Here is a 23,411-nt window from a genome sequence, read left to right as displayed (position 1 = left end):
GGCCAAATAACTTCTTAAAATTAAGCACATTATGTCATGCCCTGGCCATAGAGAGGCTTTTATTCTCTATTTTGGTTAGGCCAGGGTGTGACTAGGGTGGGCATTCTAGTTTCTTTATTTCTATGTTTTCTGTATAGTTTATGCACCTTACAGAACTGTTTCGGTTTTCCCTCTTGTTTATTTTGTTTTGTGATCAAATAAAATCATGAACACTTACCACGCTGCGCTTTGGTCCGATCCTCATTATGACAAGAGCCGTGACACATTAATCTGCTTTACAAGGAGTGTAGAGCCTAACTGATGTGTGTGTGTGTGTGTGTGTATATATATATATATATAAGCAGCGCGTGAGTTTCAAGTTTGGGGAAGATCATTTTCACCATAAAAATGCACCTTTATAATAAAAGCATTACATGCATAATCACATTTGCGGTCACTTTTGATAATAGTGTTTTCCCGCTAATGGAACATTTGCGCTTATAGCCTCCTGCCATGTACGCATTGCTGCGCTTATAATGTGAAGAAATAGTTTATCAACATTTGAAGCTAAATGTTCTGAACTGTTGCGTCAGCCACATTGCGTAAAAAAGTATTTTTGATGCTAGTGGTATTCATTTGGGATCCATCGCATCCCACAACTGTCCCAGACTATGTTTGGAATTTTTATTTCTAACACAGAAAAGAATAGGTCGACTTTTGTACTATGGGGGATAGTAGATTGACATAGGCTAGTGCTTTTGCTGTTCGTTAGGCCTACTCATCTTGTTGGCTGACGAAAAGTAAATGTGGACAGTTCTTCCAATATCTTCAATATGCACCTCGGAATTGGATAAGGACGCATGCAGTTGCATCCCTGATGTGTCTGTCTTCACTTGTAGCCTGTGAGAAAGACGGATGGAGAGCCATGTGAGTGAGAGGTGCTTCGGCGCGCGCAGCACTCAGGGAGAAGGGCACAATGCAGCACTCCGGGCCAAGGGCACCACAGCCACTGGCCTTAAAAAAGCATGGATTTTTGTAGGGTGCATTATGTCCACACATAGGGGATGCCGCCGTGAAATCCGAAGCATTATCAAGTGCTTGCCAAATTGTGAATGGGAGACTGAGTGTGTACAGCCTGCGCAAAAAACAAAGCAGAGCTCATGCCCTTCAAGCAACTTTTTTCAAATCATCATTAGAGTCACATCACGCAGCCTTACAATGTATTAAAAATCAAAACATATAGCTTAACGTATGTAGAACAGCTAAAATTACATGAATAACTCAAAATGAAGCATATAGGAGTACATACAGTATATCTTCGTTAACCGCTCAACACAGAAATGTGCGCACTCCCTCAAATAATTTGTAGAAAATATCCTTTATATCTTATTCAGCTTTGTTCAATTGTATTCTTCATACTATAAAATAATATAAAATAATGCCACGAGATTCTAAGCAAATCTTGTCTGCTAAATGAACTAGTATAGCCATTTGGCATAGGACCTAACATAAGGACATCTCAGAGAATGCTATTTTGTTCTTCTGAATTTTTTATTACCTTTTTTATTACCTAAACTGCCTTGTTTAGGGGCAGAACAACAGATTTGTACCTTGTCAGCTCGGGGATTCGATCTTGCAACCTTTCGGTTATTAGTCCAATGCTCTAACCACTAGGCTATGCTGCCGTAACAATAGCCCCAATAAATAGACTACATTTTCTTCATATCATGCTTCTTTTGACCTGTCTAAAATAAAGAATGGATTTATTGTGAAGGTGTAGGCTATATTATATAGATTTATTAGACTTTTCAAAATGTAGATGTTCCAACGGTCTGCATCAGTGGCTTGTAGGCCACTGTGTGGAAGCCAGGAGATGCTAAATGTGTTATGTTAATTAACGGTCAATTACAGAGAGACCGACAGTTATTTGCTTGACAATCACCAGCTGACTAAATTTCGTGACCACCACAGCCCTAGGCACATGTGTAAAGGGGTTGCTGGTGGGAAAAGTGGAGTAATTTCTCCCAAATGAGGCCCTATTACAGCACCCTTCAGGTAGGGGGGCAGGTAGTGGGCCCCTGTGAGGCCCCCAGAGAGACGGTTAGCTCACCTGGGAGGAATGGGCTGGCTGGTGAGGGAAACAGTATTCCTATGTCAACACCACTGAGAACTCAACGTTTTATCACAGTAAAGGGTTATTGTAATCAGCCTTGGGTCCTGGGGCAAACAGTCACTCCACCCTCTACACCAGACGGGGCCAGCCAGCGCCAAGGGAAATCATTAGGCTCTGTTCTGGGTGAGTGGTGTGAGGAGAAGTGTGTGTGTTGTGTAGGCAGGGGGAGTTACTGGAGTTGAAAGGATCAGAATAGCAATAACAGAGTGTTAGCATTTTAAGGGGATGAAACCATACTTGCAGATGGACCATAAAATGCAAAACCATACAAAATAATTGTCCTTATGCAATTCAATAACAGTCAAGTTGGACACTTAAAAAACCTAAAAGATGAATAAACTGGAGGCTGTTGGCTCTGCCCTAAAATGCTGATGTGAGGTTTCTCTAGACCATTGGAGAGTGAGTGTATTGATATGCAGGCAAACAGAGGGGTATCCTAGTGTTTATCCATGTTACTCATTTATTCGTTTTGAGGAACTCATAAGAGGCTAACAGTGAGGAACTGGGGATACTGGATAACACAGAGGAAGATAGAGATAGAGAGATATGTTGAAATGGGCAATGGAACGAAGACAAAGATACATTATTGAACTTGAGATAAGTGAGAAAAGATAACTTACAGACAGGAAGAAAGAAATGACAAAAAAAGAGAGAAATGAGAGAGATATCAAACCTGAGAGTGAGAAAGTGAACCAAACGGGAGAGAGTGAGAAGGGGAAGTGAGAGTGTGGAAAGAAGGAGGAAGTGGGGGAGAGCCAAGGCAGTCCTGGCAGCCATCTGGTCTTCATGGTTTCTCTGACCACAACATGGCTGAGGGGCTGACTCCCGCTCAGAGCTGCGTCAGAACCAGGCTCCAGGACTACATATCACATGCACAGGATTCACTACCTCAGCCCTTAATTCTTACGGCTGCGATCCCGTTAACGGCGCCAAAATTCAAAACAACAGAAATCTCATAATTAAAATTCCTCAGACATACAATTATTTTACACCATTTTAAAGATACACTTCTTGTTAATCCCACCACAGTGTCCAATTTTAAATAGGCTTTTCGGCGAAAGCACCACAAACGATTATGTTAGGTCAGCACCTATTCACAGAAAAACACAGCCATTTTTCCAGCCAAAGAGAGGAGTCACAAAAATCAAATAGAGATAGAATTAATCCTTAACCTTTGATGATCTTCATCAGATGACACTCATAGGACTTCATGTTACACAATACATGTATGTTTTTTTCGATAAAGTTCATATTTATATCCAAAAATCTTGCGCGTTATGTTCAGTAATGTTTTGCCTCCAAAACATCCAGTGATTTTGCAGAGAGCAACATCAATTTACAGAAATACTCATAATAAACATTGATAAAAGATACAAGTATTAAACATAAAACTTTAGATAAACTTCTCCTTAATGCAACCGCTGTGTCAGATTTTTTTTTTACTTTACGAAAAAAGCACACCATGCTATAATCTGAGTACAGCGCTCAGAGCCCAAATAAGCCATAAAGATATCTGCCATTTTTTGGAGTCAACAGAAGTCAGAAATAGTATTATAAATATTCACTTACCTTTGATGATCTTCATCAGAATGCACTCCCAGGAATCCCAGTTCCACAATAAATGTTTGTTTTGTTCGATATAGTCCATAATTTATGTCCAAATACCTTCATTTTGTTCGCGGGTTCAGTCCAGTAATCCACATTCATGATGCACCAGTTCAGACGAAAAGTCAAACAATTCCGATACAGTTCGTAGAAACATGTCAAACGATGTATAGAATCAATCTTTAGGATGCTTTTAACATAAATCTTCAATAATGTTTCAACCGGAGAATTCCTTTGTCTTCAGAAATGCGATGGAAAGCAGGTCGCTCTCACGTGACCGCGCATGTTCAGCTCGTGCCAGACACCTGACTCAAAGAGCTCTCCTTCCCTCATTCTTCACAGTAGAAGCATCAAACAAGGTTTTAAAGACTGTTGACATCTAGTGGAAGCCTTAGGAAGTGCAAAATGACCAATATCCTACTGTATATTGGATAGGCAAACCTACAAACCTCAGATTTCCCACTTCCTGGTTGGATTTTTTCTCAGGTTTTTGCCTACCATATGAGTTCTGTTATACTCACAGACATCATTCAAACCAGTTTTAGAAACTTCAGAGTGTTTTCAATCCAAATCTACTAATACTATGCATATCTTAGCCTCTGAGCTTGAGTAGCAGGCAGTTTACTCTGGGCACCTTTTCATCCAAGCTAAGAAGTTAATCACCCTCACCTCCTCGGGTCTCTCTCTCTCCTCGCACCAAAATCTCATGTCCTCATTGTTCTGCTCACATTCATGTGTTTTCAGTTGTGAGCATTGCCAGTCAATCAGAGGAGCAGATAGAAAGCGAGAGGGGGGAGGGGGGGTGAGATGCAGAGAGAGGAGAGAAAGGCACTACAGGGACCAGAAGCTAGAGAAGTACAGAGATTTACAGAGAAGTACAGAGATGTACAGAGAAGTACAGAGATGTACAGAGAAGTACAGAGATGTACAGAGAAGTACAGAGATGTACAGAGAAGTACAGAGATTTACAGAGAAGTACAGAGATGTACAGAGAAGTACAGAGATGTACAGAGAAGTACAGAGATGTACAGAGAAGTACAGAGATTTACAGAGAAGTACAGAGATGTACAGAGAAGTACAGAGATGTACAGAGATGTACAGAGAAGTACAGAGATTTACAGAGAAGTACAGAGATGTACAGAGAAGTACAGAGATGTACAGAGAAGTACAGAGATGTACAGAGAAGTACAGAGATTTACAGAGAAGTATAGAGATGTACAGAGAAGTACAGAGATGTACAGAGAAGTACAGAGATTTACAGAGAAGTACAGAGATGTGCTCAGCTGGTGAAGAACAGCGAAATCTGTAAGTGCATAAATCCCAGAAGATGTTGACCTCTGTTGCCCTCTTACCTTCTTCACAGGCCGTGCCGCTGTAGCCTGGACAGCACTTCCACTCCAGAGAGTTGATGGTACGGTACACCATCTTATAGGAGGGTCTGACCACTGTCCGGTAGCTGGGGAACACACACAGGCCAATATCACAAACAGTGTAAGGAGGAAACAGTTCCTCTGATCTTGTGGCTCATTCATCAAGGTGTAGATGTCGGGTGTGTTTGGTGAGGTTTTGACATGCAGTGTTTTGGATAAGAGGTCCCAGACTCACCTGCCCCCTGTGCATCCCTGTGGCCAGCGACATGTCTGGTAGACACGCTGCAGGGTTGTCCCATTCTGCACCTGGCAAGTCACCGTCTTAGTGACTGTATGGGGACACCAGTTCCTGAGAGAGAGGAAAGAGGAAGAGAGAGAGAGGGAGAAAGTGGGATACACACAGAGCAGGTTTAGCATGCACACTCAAATTCAACAAGACAAAAGGTAAGAGAAACACACTATTGGCTCCACACCTGTTCAAAAAAAAATAATACAAGCCACAGGTGGTCGTATCATTATCTGGTAAAAACACACAAACCCTGCAATCTCTCTCTCTCTCTCAAACACACACACACACACACACACACACACACACACACACACACACACACACACACACACACACACACACACACACACACACACACACACACACACACACACACACACACACACACACACACACACACACACACACACACACACACACACACACACACACACACACACACACACACACACACACACACACACATAAAGGGAAATTAGCCGTGCCCTCGCACTCCGTAAACCGTCTACTCTGGGATTTGAATCTCTTTTCTCATTCTCGCACCTCTTTCTTTTCAAAGTCCTTATGGTGTTAACATGAGTTCAATCAGCCGTGAGACTTGCGGGAGTGCATTGTAGGCTGTGTTTATATTGCGGTCTTTCCCCTATCAATACACATCCGCTGGCTTTTTCCCGCCTGGGTCTCAGAAGAGGCAGAGTCACTGAGGGTGGAACAGTGGGGGGAGGGTCTCACACAGAGAATAGAGTGAGTTTTCAAACACAGGCTAATAGTAGGTCATAGGCCCACTCTTTTTCCAAGACGACTCCTTTCGTAATACGTTATCAGGACCTGCTTTGCACAGCTGGAAAGGCTGGGAGCGGGATGACCTTTCAGGAAAACAGCTTACCCAGAGGTCACAGGTCAACGTCAGATGCTGAAGCCCTCCTTAGTCAAAGCGTGTCTTTTAAGAATAAGTTAGACACAAAGTGTTACATTTACCTCCAGTTTTTATGTAGTCTCTATAAAGGCTTTGTATACTTACTCTCACTACTAACAAAGCTCTTGGTTTTCAGACCTCTTTTGAACCATATGCAGCCAAGGACAAAGAACAAGGAGTCAGTGCAGTAGTGTATCAGTTAGCCTGGACCAGGTCTTGTCCATGTTAGTCAACCAGGACTAGATCTGTTTCCCTGTGGTGTGCCATGTAGAGGAGATATCTGAGTCGGATTAGGAGAGGAGCTATGTGATGGTTTCAATCACTGCATTATTGGTCGGTAGAAAATGCTAACAAGGGAAACAATACTCAGAAATAAAGGGGAAAAACCTCTCCATGGTATTCGTTAAACATGTCCTACAGTGCATTTGGAAAGGATTCAGACCCCTTCACTTTTTCCAGATTTTGTTACGTTACAGCCTTATTCTAAAATGGATTAAATCATATTTTTTCCTCATCCCCCATCCCTCAAGTCGACAACCATAAATCAAGGAAACATGGAGCGCACTTAGAGAAATGTAATGTATGAGGAACATACGGAGGCTATTCGACGAAACATGTGTTAGCAGTCTTTTATTAACAATGAAGTGCACAAATACCCTGATTACCCTCATATGGCTTGGACTGAATAGATGTGATACAGTAACACTGGAGTCACAATGTTTCAACCAATGACTGTACTGAATGTGTGCGAGACTGTGTGTGTGTGTACGCTGCTGGACAATGCCAAGGGCATAGGATGCTGAGCAGCCCTAAAGCAGCTCACAGTAACAATCCAGACATGCTGTGGTGTCCGTACACAAACCCCTACTAGGGCTGTATGATATAGCGAACCAGTTTGAAATATTTGAGCAATTTCCAAGGGCATAAAATCCTAAATGCAACTTCCTTATTGGCGTTAGAAGACAGAGGAGGGGAGGTGGGATGCAGCAGGACACTGTTGGCAGCTCCTAGTGGCCATGCGTGAGCACAGGTCTTCTTCCCACCTACACACTTAATATGCGTAATTGTGCAAACACAATGAAGTCTTTCATGGGGAATTAGCACAAGCAGAACAATGAAGTCTTTCTTTACATGTTTTTCGTCTAACTAACATACTTCTGGATGCTAGTGCTAAACTCTTGTTTCTTATTCCTCCACCCAGTGTTTTCCCTATATACTTTAAGCAGAGTCAGTGGCGGACCATCTACTGTGTAGCTATAGAGATGTAAGCCCCAGGAAGACGCCCAACCCTGCTAACTCTGCCACCGCTGCTGAACAAAATCCTAGGGGAAACACTGATTCACCTGACACAGACCACGACAACAGCTACTGTTACTTTTCCTTGTTTAACACTGTAAGAGCCTCCACCTTCCTGAAGCCAGGTGAAGCAACACAGTAGTACCATTCAGTCTCAACAGAGCTGTGGTCAGGTAGGGTTAAAGGTCCAGTGCAAATCAAATCAAATCAAAGTTTACTTGTCACGTGCGCCGAATACAGCAGGTGAAACAGTGAAATGCTTACTAACAGGCCCTAACCAACAGTGCAATTTTTAAGTAAAAAATAGGTATTAAGTGAACAATAGACAAGTAAAGAAATAAAAACAAGAGTAAAAAGATATAACAGTGGCGAGGCTATATACAGTAGCGAGGCTATATACAGTAGCGAGGCTATAACAGTAGCGACGCTATATACAGTAGCGAGGCTATAACAGTAGTGAGGCTATATACAGGCACCGGTTAGTCAGGCCAATTGAGATAGTACATGTAGGTATGGTTAAAGTGACAATGCATATATGATAAAGAGAGAGTAGCAGTACCGTAAAAGAGGGGTTGGCGGGTGGTGGGTGGCGGGACACAATGCAGATAGTCCAGGTAGCCAATGTGCGGGGGCACCGGCTAGTCGGGCTAATTGAGGTAGTATGTACATGAATGTATAGTTAAAGTGACTATGCATATATGATAAACAGAGAGTAGCAACAGTGTAAAAGAGGGGTTGGGGGGGACACAATGCAAATAGTACGGGTATCCATTTGATTACCTGTTCAGGACTCTTATGGCTTGGGGGTTGAACTTTTGAGAAGCCTATGGTCCTAGACTTGGCGCTCCGGTACCGCTTGCAATGCGGTAGTAGAGAGAACAGTCTATGACTGGGGTGGCTGGGGTCTTTGACAATTTTTAGGGCCTTCCTCTGACACTGCCTGGTGTAGAGGTCCTGGATGGCAGGCAGCTTATCACTAGTGATGTACTGGGCCGTACGCACTACCCTCTGTAGTGCCTTGCGGTCAGAGGCTGAGCAGTTGACGTACCAGGCAGTGGTACAACCAGTCAGGATGCTCTTGATTTTGCTGCTGTAAAACCTTTTGAGGATCTGAGGACCCATGCCAAATCTTTTTCATTTCCTGAGGGGTAATAAGCTTTGTCGTGCCCTCTTCACGACTGTCTTGTTTTTTTTGGACCATTCTAGTTTGTTGGTGATGTGGACACCAAGGAACTTGAAGCTCTCAACCTGCTCCAGTACAGCCCCGTCGATGAGAATGGGGGCGATGCTCGGTCCTCCTTTTCCTGTAGTCCACAATCATCTCCTTAGTCTTGGTTACGTTGAGGGATAGGTTGTTATTCTGGCACCACCCGGCCAGGTCTCTGACTTCCTCCCTATAGGCTGTCTCGTCGTTGTCGGTGATCAGGCCTACCACTGTTGTGTCGTCTGCAACCTTAATGATGGTGTTGGAGTCGTGTATGTCATGCAGTCGTGGGTGAACAGTGAGTACAGGAGGGGACTGAGCAAGCACCCCTGAGGGGCACTAGTGTTTAGGATCAGCGTGACAGATGTGTTGCTACCTACCCTCACCACCTGGGGGTGGCCCGTCAGGAAGTCTAGGATCCAGTTGCAGACGAAGGTGTTTAGTCCCAGGGTCCTTAGCTTAGTGATGAGCTTTGAGGGTACTATGGTGTTGAACACTGAGCTGAAGTCAATGAATAGCACTCTCACATAGGTGTTCCTTTTGTCCAGGTGGGAAAGGGCAGTGTGGAGTGCAACAGAGATTGCATCATGTTGAAAATGTCAGTGAAGACACCTGCCAGTTGGTCAGCACATGCTCGGAGCACACGTCCTGGTAATCCATCTGGCCTCGCGGCCTTGTGAATGTTGACCTGTTTAAAGGTCTTACTCACGTCAGCTTTGGCTACGGAGAGCGTGATCACACAGTCGTCCGGAACAGCTGATGCTTTCATGCATGCCTCTGTGTTGCTTGCCTCGAAGCAAGCATAGAAGTGATTTAGCTCGTCTGGTAGGCTCGTGTCACTGGGCAGCTCGCGACTGTGCTTCCAATTTGTAGTCTGTAATAGTTTGCAAGCCCTGCCACATAAGACGAGCATCAGAGCCGGTGTTGTACGATTCAATCTTAGCCCTGTATTGGCACTTTGCCTGTTTGATGGTTCATCGGAGGGCATAGCAGGATTTCTTATAAGCTTCCGGGTTTGAGTCCCGCATCTTGAAAGCGGCAGCTCTACCCTTTAGCTCAGTGCGAATGTTGCCTGTAATCCATGGCTTCTGGTTGGAGTAGGTACGTACAGTCACTGTGAGGATGATGTCCTCGATGCACTTATTGATAAAGCCAGTGACTGATGTGGTGTACTCCTCAATGCAATCGGAAGAATCCCGGAACATGTTCCATTCTGTGATAGCAAAACAGTCCTGTAGTTTAGCATCATCTGACCACTTTTTTATAGACTGTGGTGCTTTCTGCTTTAATTTTTGCTGGTAAGCAGGAATCAGGAGGATAGAATTGTGGTCAGATTTACCAAATGGAGGGCGAGGGAGAGCTTTGTACGTGTCTCTGTGTGTGGAGTACAGGTGATCTAGAATTTTTTTCCCTCTGGTTGCGCATTTAACATGCTGATAGAGATTAGGTAAAACTGATTTAAGTTTCCCTGCATTAAAGTCTCCGGATAGTGGGAATGCCGCCTCTGGGTGAGCGGCTTCCTGTTTGCTTATTTCCTTATACAGCTGACTGAGTGCGGTCTTAGTGCCAGCATCCATCTGTGGTGGTAAATAAACAGCCACGAAAAGTATAGATGAAAACTCTCTTGGCAAATAGTGTGGTCTACAGTTTATCATAAGATATTCTACTTCAGGCGTGCAAAATCTAGAGACTTCCTTAGATTTCGTGCAGCAAGTATGTGGACATCCCTTCAAATTAGTGGATTCGGCTATTTCAGCCACACCCATTGCTGACATGTGTATAAAATCGAGCACACCGCCATGCAATCTCCATAGACAAACATTGGCAGTAGAATGGCCCGTACTGAAGAGCACAGTGACTTTCAACATGGCACCGTCATAGGATGCCACCTTTCCAACAAGTCAGTTCGTCAAAGTTCTGCAATGCTAGAGCTGCCCCGGTCAACTGTAAGTGATGTTATTGTGAAGTGGAAACGTCTAGAGGCAACAACGGCTCAGCCACGAAGTGGTAGGCCACACAAGCTCACAGAACGGGAACACTGAGCGCTGAAGAGCATAAAAATTGTCTGTCCTCGGTTGCAACACTCACTACTGAGTTCCAATAGTGCCATGTAGTGTACCTTAAAAAAAGGTAGGAGCATGGATCAGAAAACCAGTCAGTATCTGGTGTGATCATCATTTGCCTCAAGAAGCGCATTTCCTCAAGAAACATATTTCCTTCGCATAGAGTTTATCATTGTGGCCTGTGGAATGTTGTCCCACTCCTCTTCAATGGCTGTGCGAAGTTGCTGGATATTGGCGGGAACTGGAAACGCTGTCGTACACGTCGATCCAGAGCATCCCAAACGTGCTCAATGGGTGACATGTCTGATGAGTATGCAGGCCATGGAAGAAATGGGACATTTTCAGCTTCCAGGAATCATGTACAGATACTTGCAATATCGGGCCATGCATTATAATGCTGAAACATGAGGCAATGGCGGTGGACTAATGGCACAACAATGGGCCTCAGCATCTCACAGTTATCTCTGTGCATTCAAATTGCCTTTGATAAAATGTAATTGTTTTCGTTGTACGTAGCTCATGCCTGCTCATACCATAACCCCACTGCCACCATGGAGCACCAAGTTCACAACGTTGACATCAGCAAACTGCTCGCCCACACAATGCCATACACGGTGTCTGCCATCTGCCCGGTGCATTTGAAACCGGTATTCATCCATGAAGAGCACACTTCTCCAGCGTGCCAGTGGCCATTTGCCAACTAAAGTAGGTTACAACGCTGAACTGCAGTCAGGTCAAGACCCTGGTGAGGACATCAAGCACACAAATGAGCTTCTCTGAGACAGTTTCTGACAGTTTGTGCAGAAATTCTTCAGATGTGCAAACCCACAGTTTCATTAGTTGTCTGGGTGGCTGGTCTCAGATGATCCCACAGGTGAAGAAGCCGGATGTGGAGGTCCTGGGCTGGTGTGATTACACGTGGCCGATTGGACATACTGCCAAATTCTCTAAAACGACCTCCCGACTGGCGCAGCAGTCTAATGCACTGCATTGTACTGCTGAGGTGCCACTACAGCCTCAGGTTCAATACCAGGCTCTGTCACAGCCAACCATGACCGGGAGCCCCATTGGGCGGCGTACGCTTGGCCCAGCGTCATCCGAGTTAGGGGAGGGTTTGGCCAGTGGAATTTTCTTGGCTCATCATGCTCTAGTGACTCCTTGTGGCAGGTCGCGTGCCTGCAACCTGACTTCAGTTGTCAGTTGGACGGTGTTTCCTCCGACACATTGGTGCGGCTGGCTTTCGGGTTAAGCGAGCAGTGTGTTAAGAAGCAGCGCGGCTTGGCAGGTCATGTTTCCGGAGGACGCATGACTCTCGACCTTCGCCTCTCCCGAGTCCGTTGGGGAGTTGCAGCAATGAGACAAGTTCGTAACTACCAATTGGATATCACGCACACAAAAAAGCTATCTAAAACGATGTTGGAGGTGGCTTATGGTAGCGTAATGAACATAAAATTCTCTGGCAACAGCTCTGGTGGACATTTCTGCCGTCAGGATGCCAATTGCCCTCTCCCTCAAAACTTGTGGCATTGTGTTGTGTGACAAAACTGCACATTCTAGTGGACTTTTATTGTCCCCAGCACAAGGTGCACCTGTCTAATGTCATTTTCTTTGTTCATGTTATGTTTATGTTATGTTCATGTTATGTTCCTGCAATATAACAGAATTATTGGTAGGCCTGGGGCTACTCACACTCAAACCAGAAAAAGGAAAAACCAAAGAGGGCGAGATGCAAAACTTAATTTAATGCTGCAATATAATAACTTGCTTCTATGACTTGACTGAAGTCTACTTTTGGTATTACACTAATAAAGTTAAGAAACTTTTGTGAAGGTTTGGTGTGGTATGGCTATTATTAGGTTTAACTACTGCAGGCCTATGAAGGCAATGTGCACCAGTGTTTCAACTGACTCCGACAGTTGAACTTGAGGTGAGGAAGAAGGTTTTAGGCCTACCAGAGTTTAATCTAAAAAATAATGCGTATCCTTCTGTACGCCTATATCTCTATAGCAATAGTAGCCTATCTGACAAGTATAAATGCATGTTGGTGTCAGGAACATGGCGCCGGCATTTCTCTATCTTTCTCTCGGTCTCTCTAGGGCCTAAGCTTCTCTTCCATTATATTTTAAATATTAATATCATACAGTTTATGCCTAAGCCTATAGGTCTATGCATGCAATGCCCTGATGCATTTAGTGCTCAAATCTCTGACAGCTGAACCGTGAGGTGGACAATTATTGTTTTAGGAAAGTAAAAATCAATAAAACAATAGGCTATAAAGTTTTGAATATCCTACACAACGAAACACAACAAATATTTTTTTGTAATTTGTTTTAGGCAGGTTTTAAGGACAAGTAACTGTGGATCATTTGGCCATTTTCAGTCGTTTATTGATGGCGCTGGCAGCGTCCGGTGGGAGATTTCTTTCACATTCTCTCTTTCTACTCTCGGATATTAACGGATATTTGGTATTTATAAGGATCCCCATCAGCCGCTGCAAAAGCATCAGCTACTCTTCCTGGGGTCCACATGAAACATGACACAATACATAGTACAAAATAGTATTAGTCCAGGACTGAAATACATACATTTAAAACATCAAACATAGCCTACATATCATCAGTACATAAACACTATATGTAGTCACAATGTATTCCGCTACCAACTTTAGCAATTTACCATCCAGGTTGTCGGTACCAGGTGGTTTGTACTTATTTATAGACAGCAGCAATGTTTTCACCTCTTCCACACCCACTTTGTGGAACTTCAAACTACAGCGCTGGTCTTTCATTATTTGGTCCTTTATGCATGAATATGAAGACGCAGCATTTATTGTTTGCATGTCATACCTAAGTTTACTAATCGTGTCAGCAAAAATGTTACTAGTTTGGTAATATCAAAGACTTTTGTTATGAACAAGACATCTACCTCAATGAAGGATGGAGCAAAGCTTTCTTTTTGCCTAGAATTTCATTTAAAGTACTCCATAGATTTTACTATCATTCTTTATATCATTTATTTTTGTTCCATAGTATAGTTTCTTCTTCTTTTTGTTTAGTTTAGTTAGGTGATTTCTCAATTTACTGTGTGTTTGCCAGTCTGCTGTGTTGTCAGACTTATTTGCTATTCCCTTTGCCTCATCCCTCTCAGCCATACAGTTTTTCAATTCATCATCTATCCATGGGGATTTGGCAGTTCGAAAAGTCAGTTTCTTGATGGATGCATGCCTATCAGTAACCGGATTTGGCTGTTCCTTATTACACACATAAGAACAACAAATATCTTTCACATCTTCGATATAGGAATCATTGCAAAATCTCTTGTTTGATTGTTTATACACAATTTTAGATTCCAGTCTTTGGAACTTTGGTTTTTCTAGATATTGCTATTATATTAGGATCACTACATCCAATGTGGATACTGCTCTCTTGGATCCGAACCGGCACGTGTCTGTTTGGGTCTGTTTTTCCAATGGGCCTTTTTCGGAACAGGTCTGACTGTCCTTGGGTCCATTCGGATCGGGTCTATGTTTAAAAATATATACAGTATATTTATGCACATTAGGTCGGGTGGGAAAGCTACAGATCTATTTCGAAACAGGTCCAACTTTTTGGACCCGTGAAGACCTCTAGTGCAAACCTTGTACAGCGTTGAGCTGTTCCCAAGGGTACAAGGTGTTTAACTGGCACTGGCACCAGGCAGGCAGGCAGGCAGGCCCACAGTGGGTATCAGGTCTCTCTGCAAACACCCCACACTCCCTCCCTCCCTTCCTGCCAGCCTCCCTCCCTGCCTCCCTCCTTTACTCCTGATGCTGGGCCAAAACCAAGTAAATCACAAAGCACCATGAGCACTCAAACAGATCACAGCCAATGTTTAGAAGGAGAAAGAAAATAGAAATCCATAAGGGAGAGAAAGATCTCGCCAAGACAGTAAAATAGAGGGGGGGAGCGTGCTGCTGATGACAAGATTCTACTCTTCAAAAAGAGATTTGCTGCTGTTGTCCCCTCACTGCAGTGTGGCTGGGGACTGTTAACACAAGGAGGATCCTTCAAGACCATATATAGTTAGGTAATAGCACTTTAAGCTTTAAGCGAGACATTGGAAAGAGACGAACAACAACAGAGAGAGTGAGAGAGATAAAGAGAGGAACAACCCCAGAGCCCTCAGATGCAGAGAGAAAGAAAGAGTAGTTGAGGCAGGCAGGCTCACAGAGTACAGAAGAAGGCCAGGTTAGGGTGAATAACGTCCAGGTGCGTTCCCCACTGAGCTTCCTGTTTCAGTCCCTCTCCCTCTCAATAACTCTCTGCCTTTGGGACAAAGTTGAAGAATCCCAGCCCCTCTTCGTCCCCTCTTTCTCCACCCCTATGCTGTGTGAGGAGGGTAGAATGCAAAAAAATATGAAATTTAGTATGATAAAAATCTCACAGAATTTCTCTAGATTTCTGGCTGTGGGAAAAGCCCTTGTGGAGAACAAACGACATTAGACAGATTTGGCAGACAGCCAGACGAGAGGAGAGGAGGAGGAGAAGAGGAGAGGAGGAGGCAGAGGTCATTTTACCATAGAGGTCACAAAGGAAGCCCCCAGTAGGACAGACAAGGGGTTAGAGGATAGACCAATTAGGATGCACTGTGGGTCCAAAGGCACAGGTAAGAGGCCAGAGATAAATGTGGTGCAACAAAGGAGAGAGACATTCAGTGACATTAACAGTGGTGTAAAGTGCTTCAGTAAAAATACTTGAAAGTACTACTTAAGTAGATTTTTGGGGTACCTGTACTTTCTATTTATATTTCAACTTTAACTTTTACAACTTTTACTTTTACTTCACTACATTCCTAAAGAAATTAATGTATATTTATTCCCTTACACCCAAAAGTACCCACAAATACTTAGCAGGACATTGATAATGGTCTAATTCACACTTATCAAAAGAACATACCTGGTCATCCCTGCAGCCTCTTATCTGATGGACTCACTAAACACATGCTTCGTTTGTAAATGATGTCTGAGTGTTGGAGCGTGCACCTGGCTATCCGTAAATAAATAAAAAACAAGAAAATTAGGCTGTCTGGTTTGCTTAATATAAAGAATTTGAAATTATTTTCACTTTTACTTTTGATACTTAAGTATATTTTAGCAATTACTTTTACTTTTGATACTGGAGAGAACGAGCTGGAGAGAATGAGAGCGAGCTTCTAGACTATCTAGTCGACAAATGAAATACATGATTCTGCACAAAGATAGAGGGAAAGTTAGAAGGACTGATTTTTTATCAAGGATATGAGAGAATATACCACAGAGTTAGATAAGAAGGGTATTTTCTATTAGAAAACTACACTAATAGAGATAGAGAAACGCAAAAGAAGAAAAGTAAAGATGAGATAAGTAATAGTAGTATAGTGAGTTTCATGCTCTGTGGATTGAAATACTGCAGTGGTGTAGAGGAGGTGTTGAATGAGAGAGTTTAATTGGGGACATTAGCGGTGGCCTATTGTGCTGCTGGTTCAATCAGGTTCAAATGACATGTCAGGGGCCAGTCAGGCCAAGGTGAATGAGAGGAGGGGGCCAAGCAGAGCCGGCCAAAGGGCTCTCCATACTGGATAAACGTCCCTGCTCTGGGTCAGTGAACTCTCAATGAAAACACCTAGACACCATCAAAGTACCAGAGCAAGGCCTTGAAGGGGTTTTGGAAGACAAGTGGGTATCACACAGCAGTCTGACACAGTGAGCCTGAATGGACCCATCCTCATCCAGCCCAGCTGTGGCCAAGACAACAGGATGGGTCCATTCAGGCTCACTGTGTCAGACTGCTGTGTGTGTGTGTGTGTGTGTGTGTGTGTGTGTGTGTGTGTGTGTGTGTGTGTGTGTGTGTGTGTGTGTGTGTGTGTGTGTGTGTGTGTGTGTGTGTGTGTGTGTGTGTGTGTGTGTGTGTGTGTGTGTGTGTGTGTGTGTGTGTGTGTGTGTGTGTGTGACTGTCAGCTCCTCTGTTGGGGGTGGTTCAGGAGAATGCGTGGTGAGGCTGAGTGGAGGTGGTGATGGGTCAGGTTCTAGAGGTCCCACAGGGAGTAGGCTGTCTGGCAGTCAGACCATGACTTCCCCTCCTCAGGCAGCACAGGAAATAGCTGCTGTCTTAACCCTTCCCTCTGCTTGGCTCCAATAGCCCTCATTAAGCCCAAGGTTGAAAAAACTGCTGCATTGGGCTGGCTACTCAACAGAGGGATGGTACAAGTCAAGAGCTCACTCAAGTACGGTTAATCCCTTCCATTTACGTAGGTGGTACTATTTCTATTGAACAGGTTGTTGAGGCATGCAGTTGTTTCTAGTTATTACCCAATGTCATTAGTTGCATTGCCTTATTGTAAGAAAGCATAGTTATTTACTACGATTATTTTTGATACTGTAAGGCTTTGATACTTTAGTGTTTCTACTTGCCACTGGCCGTCACTAGTCAGAATGCCTCTATTGTAAGAATGCGTAGTGGTTTACTTAAAAATATTTTGGAAAAATGTAATAGCCATGTGATTTTTTGCAAGCTCTGATGCTTGACGTATTGCACTCTGATATTTTTCTGGCTTGTGTCGTGTACATGTTCGTTACTGACATGCTGCTTATTGCATTGATGTAATTTTTGCCTGATTGTATGTCATGTACTTGTTTGTGTGATACTGACGTGTAGTGGTGGAAAAAGTACCCAATAGTCATACTTGAGTAAAAGTAAAGATACCTTAATAGAAAAGGATTCATGTGTCACGCTCTGACCATAGAGAGCCTTTTATTCTCTATGTTGGTTAGGTCGGGGTGTGACTAGGGTGGGTTATCTAGGTTATTGTATGTCTATGTTGGCCTGGTATGGTTCCCAATCAGAGGCAGCTGTTTATTGTTGTCTCTGATTGGGGATCATATTTAGGCAGCCATTTCCCCACTGTTTTGTGGGATCTTGTTTGGAGTTAGTGCATGTTGCACCTCTTATGTTACGGTTCGTTGTTTGTTTCTTTTTTTGTTTTGTAAGTTTCACGAAATAAAGATGTGGAACTCAGAGCACGCTGCGCCTTGGTCCGTTTATTCATTAGACGAACGTGACATCATGTAAATGTGAAAGTCACCCTGTAAAATACTACTTGAGTAAAGGTCAAAAAGTATTTGGTTTTAAATATACTTATGTATCAAAAGTAAAAGAAACAGTACGAATAATTTAAAAATCCTTATATTAAGAAAACCATATGGCACAATTTTTTTAATTTATGGATAGCCAGGGGCACACTCCAACACTCAGACATAATGAAAAAACAAAGCATTTGTGTTTATTGAGTCTGCCAGATCAGAGGCAGTAGATGACCAGGGATGTTCTCTTGATATGTGTGTGAAATAGACCATTTTACTGTCCTGCTAAGCATTCAAAATGTAACAAGTACTTTTGGGTGTTAGGGAAAATGTATGGAGTAAAAGGTACATCATTTTCTTTAGGAATGTAGTAAAGTAAAATTTGTCAAAAATATAAATAGTAAAGTCAAGTACAGATACCCCCAAAAACGACTTAAGCAGTACTTTAAAGTATTTTTACTTATGTGCTTTACACCACTGCTGAAGTGTTCATGCTGCGGTCTTGGTCCAGGTCTCTCTTAATTTTTCATTTGTATGTCGTTCTGGTTGCTGGTCTGAATCTAGCACTAGGTAGGTATGACTGGAGACTTATTTCAGTCATTGTTATCTCTTGACCAATACTCATTATCTCTTGACCACCCTTCCCTTGTTAAAATCAACTTTTATCTCTCTCAGTACCTCTGTTGTCAAGACATTGTTCAATGCCTTGTATGTGGACAAAGGACTTGGGCCTTTAGGAATGTTACAGTGCTCCTACTATGGCCATGTGAGCGGAGAGGACAGCCCTCTGTCCTACATAGAGCTAATGGTAATGCCCCCCACTGGTCTTGTTGACACACACCATAAACATGCCTGTCCACATGAAGCAGCCTAGACAGACAGCAGGTGGAGGGAGATTAGTTATGCAGCTCCTCTAATGCCATGTCAAACCCACTGATCCCATCCTCAGACCAGGGCTGACTCACTAGAATAGCCCCCTCTCCACCCTCCATGCTCCCTCCCTCCCTTCCCCCCTAGCCCAAGTAACCTTCAAACAGCAGCCGAGTAAACTGTAAACTTCACCTCTTCCAAGCCCAGATGCATTAGGGCTGCAGCTGCATGTGCTTAGTAAACATGTCCACCAACCACGGCACATGAATGACAGAGAGAGGCTCAGGGTGGGGTAGTGAACCCAGCACCAGCGGACCAAAATCCGGATCTCTCTGCACCATCTGGACACTTCCCAGGGACACTTCACCCATCAGGAGGATCCTCCACCCACTGCCCCCCACCACTCAGAACCTGAGAGCGTAAATATTAGTGTGATGGGGAACTTAATCACATCCACATTGGCTGTCTGGGCTCTGTGAAAAACTTGTTCAAAAGGGAAGCTGGTGTTTTCCCCCTCTGTGTTTAGTCTGAGGGCTTTGCTCACAGAACCACCCTCATCAACAACACTGTTGTCATGTGGAACACTCACCTCTGAGGATCACAGGGGAGGAACACACAAAGGGTGAAATACAAAACACTGACAGAGAGTACTAAACAGAGATCTTATCAGTTCACACAAAATATTTGTATATTTGTGCAAAGAATGATAAGTAGTACCTTTATTCAGCAGATCCACTTTATTATAACATAAAACAGACCAGTGTTGTCCATTCACTACCCATTCCCATTGTAGAACTCCCCAGATGAGAGGGTTGAGTTGGTGGTTTGTGCCTGTCGTTAAGGATGTGAACGGGGAAGAGCCTCAAAGGACTGAGGACTGAGCCTGGTCAGATGTGAGGAGGTTCCTGACAGCTGAGCGGCAGCAGATGTTGGAGAGAAGAGAGAGGTGCTGCTGGACAGACTAGAGCACAGTTTAGAGACAGCGCTTCTCTCACAGGACAGGAGGCAATAGGCCACCCAGAGCGACAGTGGGCAGGCCAGGCAGGAACGCAGAGACAATGAGGATGGGACAGTGTGCTGCTTGGACAGGAAAAAGGAAGACCCAGTGTGAAGAAGACAATGAGACCTGCTAGATGGATAGGATAGGGATGGGAAAGCTCTGTCATTGTTGGTTGTATAAACAAGCAGAAAAGGGGACTTTGAGGAGATGGATGGAATTGATAACAATAGGAGGTTAATTATAAGTATATTGGAAAATAAATAATTGCATTTTAGTCAACTAAAATGAATTGTGGATAGAGTATTTATTTAGGGGCATTAAATGTAGCACAGTCTATGAATGTGTCACATTGTGAATAGTATTATGAATGGTACGCACACTAAAGCAGGTAGTTCACCTGAAAGGATGCTTCAAGGACACAGAACCTTTGAGTGAGACTTTGACATGTTTGTTTTATTATGCCTTATGATGATCTAACCTACTTACAGTATCATCAACATTTCCATGAAATGTTATAATTAGCCTCTAATACACGAAATTAGAAGATAAACAACAATAAATGATCATGCATGTATCCATACCTTTTTTGATAAATAGAGGTTTGAGACGCTGCGGACGACTCTCTGTTGAGTTGGGTCCCAGCTGAATATTTGTAAAGCCCCGTCCTCCAGGTCGCATGAGCTGCAGAGGTCAGCCACAGCAGCAGCACAATCCAACGGAAACCTTTTCGGCAAAGCGCGGACACAACGTCCCGTTGACACGCTCCCATTTCCGCGGCCTCAAAAAAGCACAGGCAGAAAAGTTCCTAAAAAGCTCAGGCTGACTGGAAAGCAGAGCTAGTGAGTGAAATATATATATGCCTTAAAGTCCAGGTTTTTGCGTCACCGAGAGGAAGCGCATTCCATCATCAACCAAATACATAAAATGTAAATATGTAAATTACACGTACCGTTATAATATCAAAAAATAAAGTGGATGCCTTTTAAATGTCACGAAAAGAAAGGTAACAATGACACCCCGTGATGTCGCACAAAAAACAAAAACACGGACTTAGCCGAAAGTTCCCCGCATGCCCAAATCTATCAGCAGTGTTCCGAAGAAACCAGACGAAGTAAACTTGGAATTGTGACTGGTCAGTCTCTTTTCTTTTCAATATCAACTCTCCCTCCCCCCGCCTGTGCGTAATGTAGCCTGTCTCGTGTCGAGCGTCTCACAATGGGCAAGAAACTATAGTTTTATACTCTACGTGAGTCTTTTAAAAGCAGAGCCTGCAGTCTTTTACCCTGCCTGTTCCCCGTTTCAACCTTTCACCGCGGACAAGGCATGCCTACAACAACACGGATTCGCTTTACGCATCTGTCATCACGTCATTACACTAAACACAACACTGAACTACCCCAGAGTGACTGATATTCCTCAGTAATCATTTAGTTTAGAAATTCTACTATGGTACAAGTGGGATTCATGTGCACATGATTGTGAAATAAAGAAGTGAGTAGGATCATGCATTCTGATGATAATAAACTGATGATAATAAACATGCATACATACACATACTGTAGTTTAATATTATGGTGGTGTTGATGACGTTAAATTTAAGTATTTGTTATTGATTGTCATTGAGTGTCATATAAATTTGCATCCTTTACTGTAGGACAAAAGACCCATATGCCAGACACACTCTTGCATTGTGTCATCTGGTTTATATTATCATACAGTGGGTAGAGACCAGGGTTGGGGTCAATTCCATTTAAATTCCAGTCAATTCAGAAAGTAAACCAAATTCCAATTACACATTTTCCTAATTGAAAATCATTGACTTTAATTGGAATGTCAGCATACTTCCTGAATTGACTGGAATTTAAATGAAATTGACCCTAACCCTTTTAGAGACATGCTATTTGTTCTCTCTTTTCTCTGTATCCTTCTTCCTCCCACCTAATCTTGGCCTTTGTCCAGCCTTGAGCTATGTGGTTGCCATTGGCATCATAACTCAGCAGCCCGTGCGGGCAAACACCAATGTTTGGGCATGGTCCAGGCAGACAGAGCCAGACAGCAGGGGAGGTTAGCTCTCTGTAACCTCTTTCCCGTGCCCAGTGGAGGTGGAACTTGGAGGGTTTCTGTCCAAACAGCCACTAACCACAGGGTTGTGGGACGGCTCCAAGCTAAACACCTGGCAGCCTGGAAACCAGTAATCTATATCTGTGGTCAGAGTGACTACACTTCTCAGGTCTCCCAATGGGCAGCACTGTAGGGTTCACCACTGCAGGCAGGCATGACGCCAAAGAGGAAGAGAGGCCATCTAAGAGCATGATTCATACCAGCACAGTTACACCACAACACAGGACAGACATCTTGGCATCCTGTCCTCCTGAGGGCACACATTATGTTGTGTGGTGGTTCACTACTGCATTGGTGATGATGCGATTAGGTAGCACTTACACACATTAACGCTTAGGTGGCCACTGGCCAAGCTTCCCTAATATAGTGTCTGTAGTTGTGGCTGTAACAGGGTGGGTGCAGACTCAGAGACTCCCTGGCACAGATGGGCATGGTTTAGGACTGGCGCAGGGCTCTCCTCGCAGCGCAGTGGGAGCTCTGGTCTACTCTCTCCTAGGCTCACCTGCTCCCAATCACGCCGGGGCTAGTGATGTGTCGGTATTTTTTGATTCAGGGCGCTGGTGGCATATTATAAGGCAGCAGGCCAGTGCAGAGCGGTGCCAAGAAGGAACTGGAAGAGTTTAGGGTTAATGTAAATCCCTCCAGTCCCTCGCAGCTGAAAATAATCTTGGCCTCTGAAGGGGGAGGTGGGGGTCGTTTTCATTGATTTTTTCCTACCCTTTTTTCTTCTCTCCACTGTGCAATCAAACATAAAGAGTTCCTTTACCTATTGTCTCCCTAAGGTTGAATTACTGAAGTTCCTTTGACTAATTTGCTGTGCACATATATTAAAAGGTAGACCTTTCCCACTGCTCTATTCTATGGAGTGGCAACACAGACGTTTTACTGCCCCCCCCCCCCCCCCCTTCCTGAGTAGGCTAATAAAAGTGTTTCTTGCTCTGCTCCACAGTGCTGTCTGCTTTATGACAGAGTACCAGTGAAACCAGTGAGTGCTCTCAGGCCTGGCTCACCCTCTCTTACCATTGCCCCACACTGTCAGGAGGACTACAGTCACATTGCTCACTGTTCACTGCTGTGGGATTATACAGTACAGCGCTTGAGCTGGGTGAATTAGCCAATTAATTCCAGACAGAACTGCCTGTACATGTGCTGTATGTTGATGTCATGGTCACCCTGGAGCCCCTCTGTGACCCAGACTGCTGTCTCACCTCACTACCTGAGATTAGTCAATATCATAAAGTCTATTTGCTCACTCTGAATAGCTCTAAGGGAGAGAACAAAGGCAAAGATTATAGCCAGAGCTTAGTCAAATAATGAAAAAGGATAAGAATACAGGAGTTCTAGGATAAGTTTGTGGAAAAGTTTCACAGTGCGCACTTTGATCAATGTTTCACTCAGATACACATTTTCCAGACTCCTGGTTTTCCCA

General features: G+C 43.7%; 1 protein-coding gene across 3 annotated transcripts in view; it reads right to left on the bottom strand.

The window, feature by feature from the left end:
• The window catches only part of LOC139545327 (EMI domain-containing protein 1-like), a 101,553-nt gene extending 80,350 nt beyond the window's left edge, over positions 1 to 21,203 (bottom strand). Inside the window, exons 1-4 of one of the 3 annotated variants that reach the window (XM_071352969.1) lie at positions 20,811 to 21,203; positions 20,443 to 20,639; positions 5,363 to 5,476; positions 5,110 to 5,213 (exon numbers count right to left, since the gene is read on the bottom strand). In XM_071352969.1, the coding sequence (XP_071209070.1) occupies positions 5,110 to 5,213; positions 5,363 to 5,476; positions 20,443 to 20,630 (406 nt within the window). In that variant the 5' untranslated portion in view covers positions 20,631 to 20,639; positions 20,811 to 21,203. Of the gene's footprint in view, positions 1 to 5,109; positions 5,214 to 5,362; positions 5,477 to 20,442 lie in introns of all 3 variants that reach the window. The other 2 variants (XM_071352968.1, XM_071352970.1) reach the window with 2 other exon arrangements.
• Between the last annotated feature and the right edge of the window lie 2,208 nt (positions 21,204 to 23,411).

Source organism: Salvelinus alpinus, chromosome 19 (assembly GCF_045679555.1).
Source record: "Salvelinus alpinus chromosome 19, SLU_Salpinus.1, whole genome shotgun sequence".
Classification (NCBI taxonomy): Eukaryota; Metazoa; Chordata; class Actinopteri; order Salmoniformes; family Salmonidae; genus Salvelinus; species Salvelinus alpinus.
Note: the sequence above shows the minus strand (reverse complement) of the source record. Positions and strands in the feature narration are given on the sequence as shown.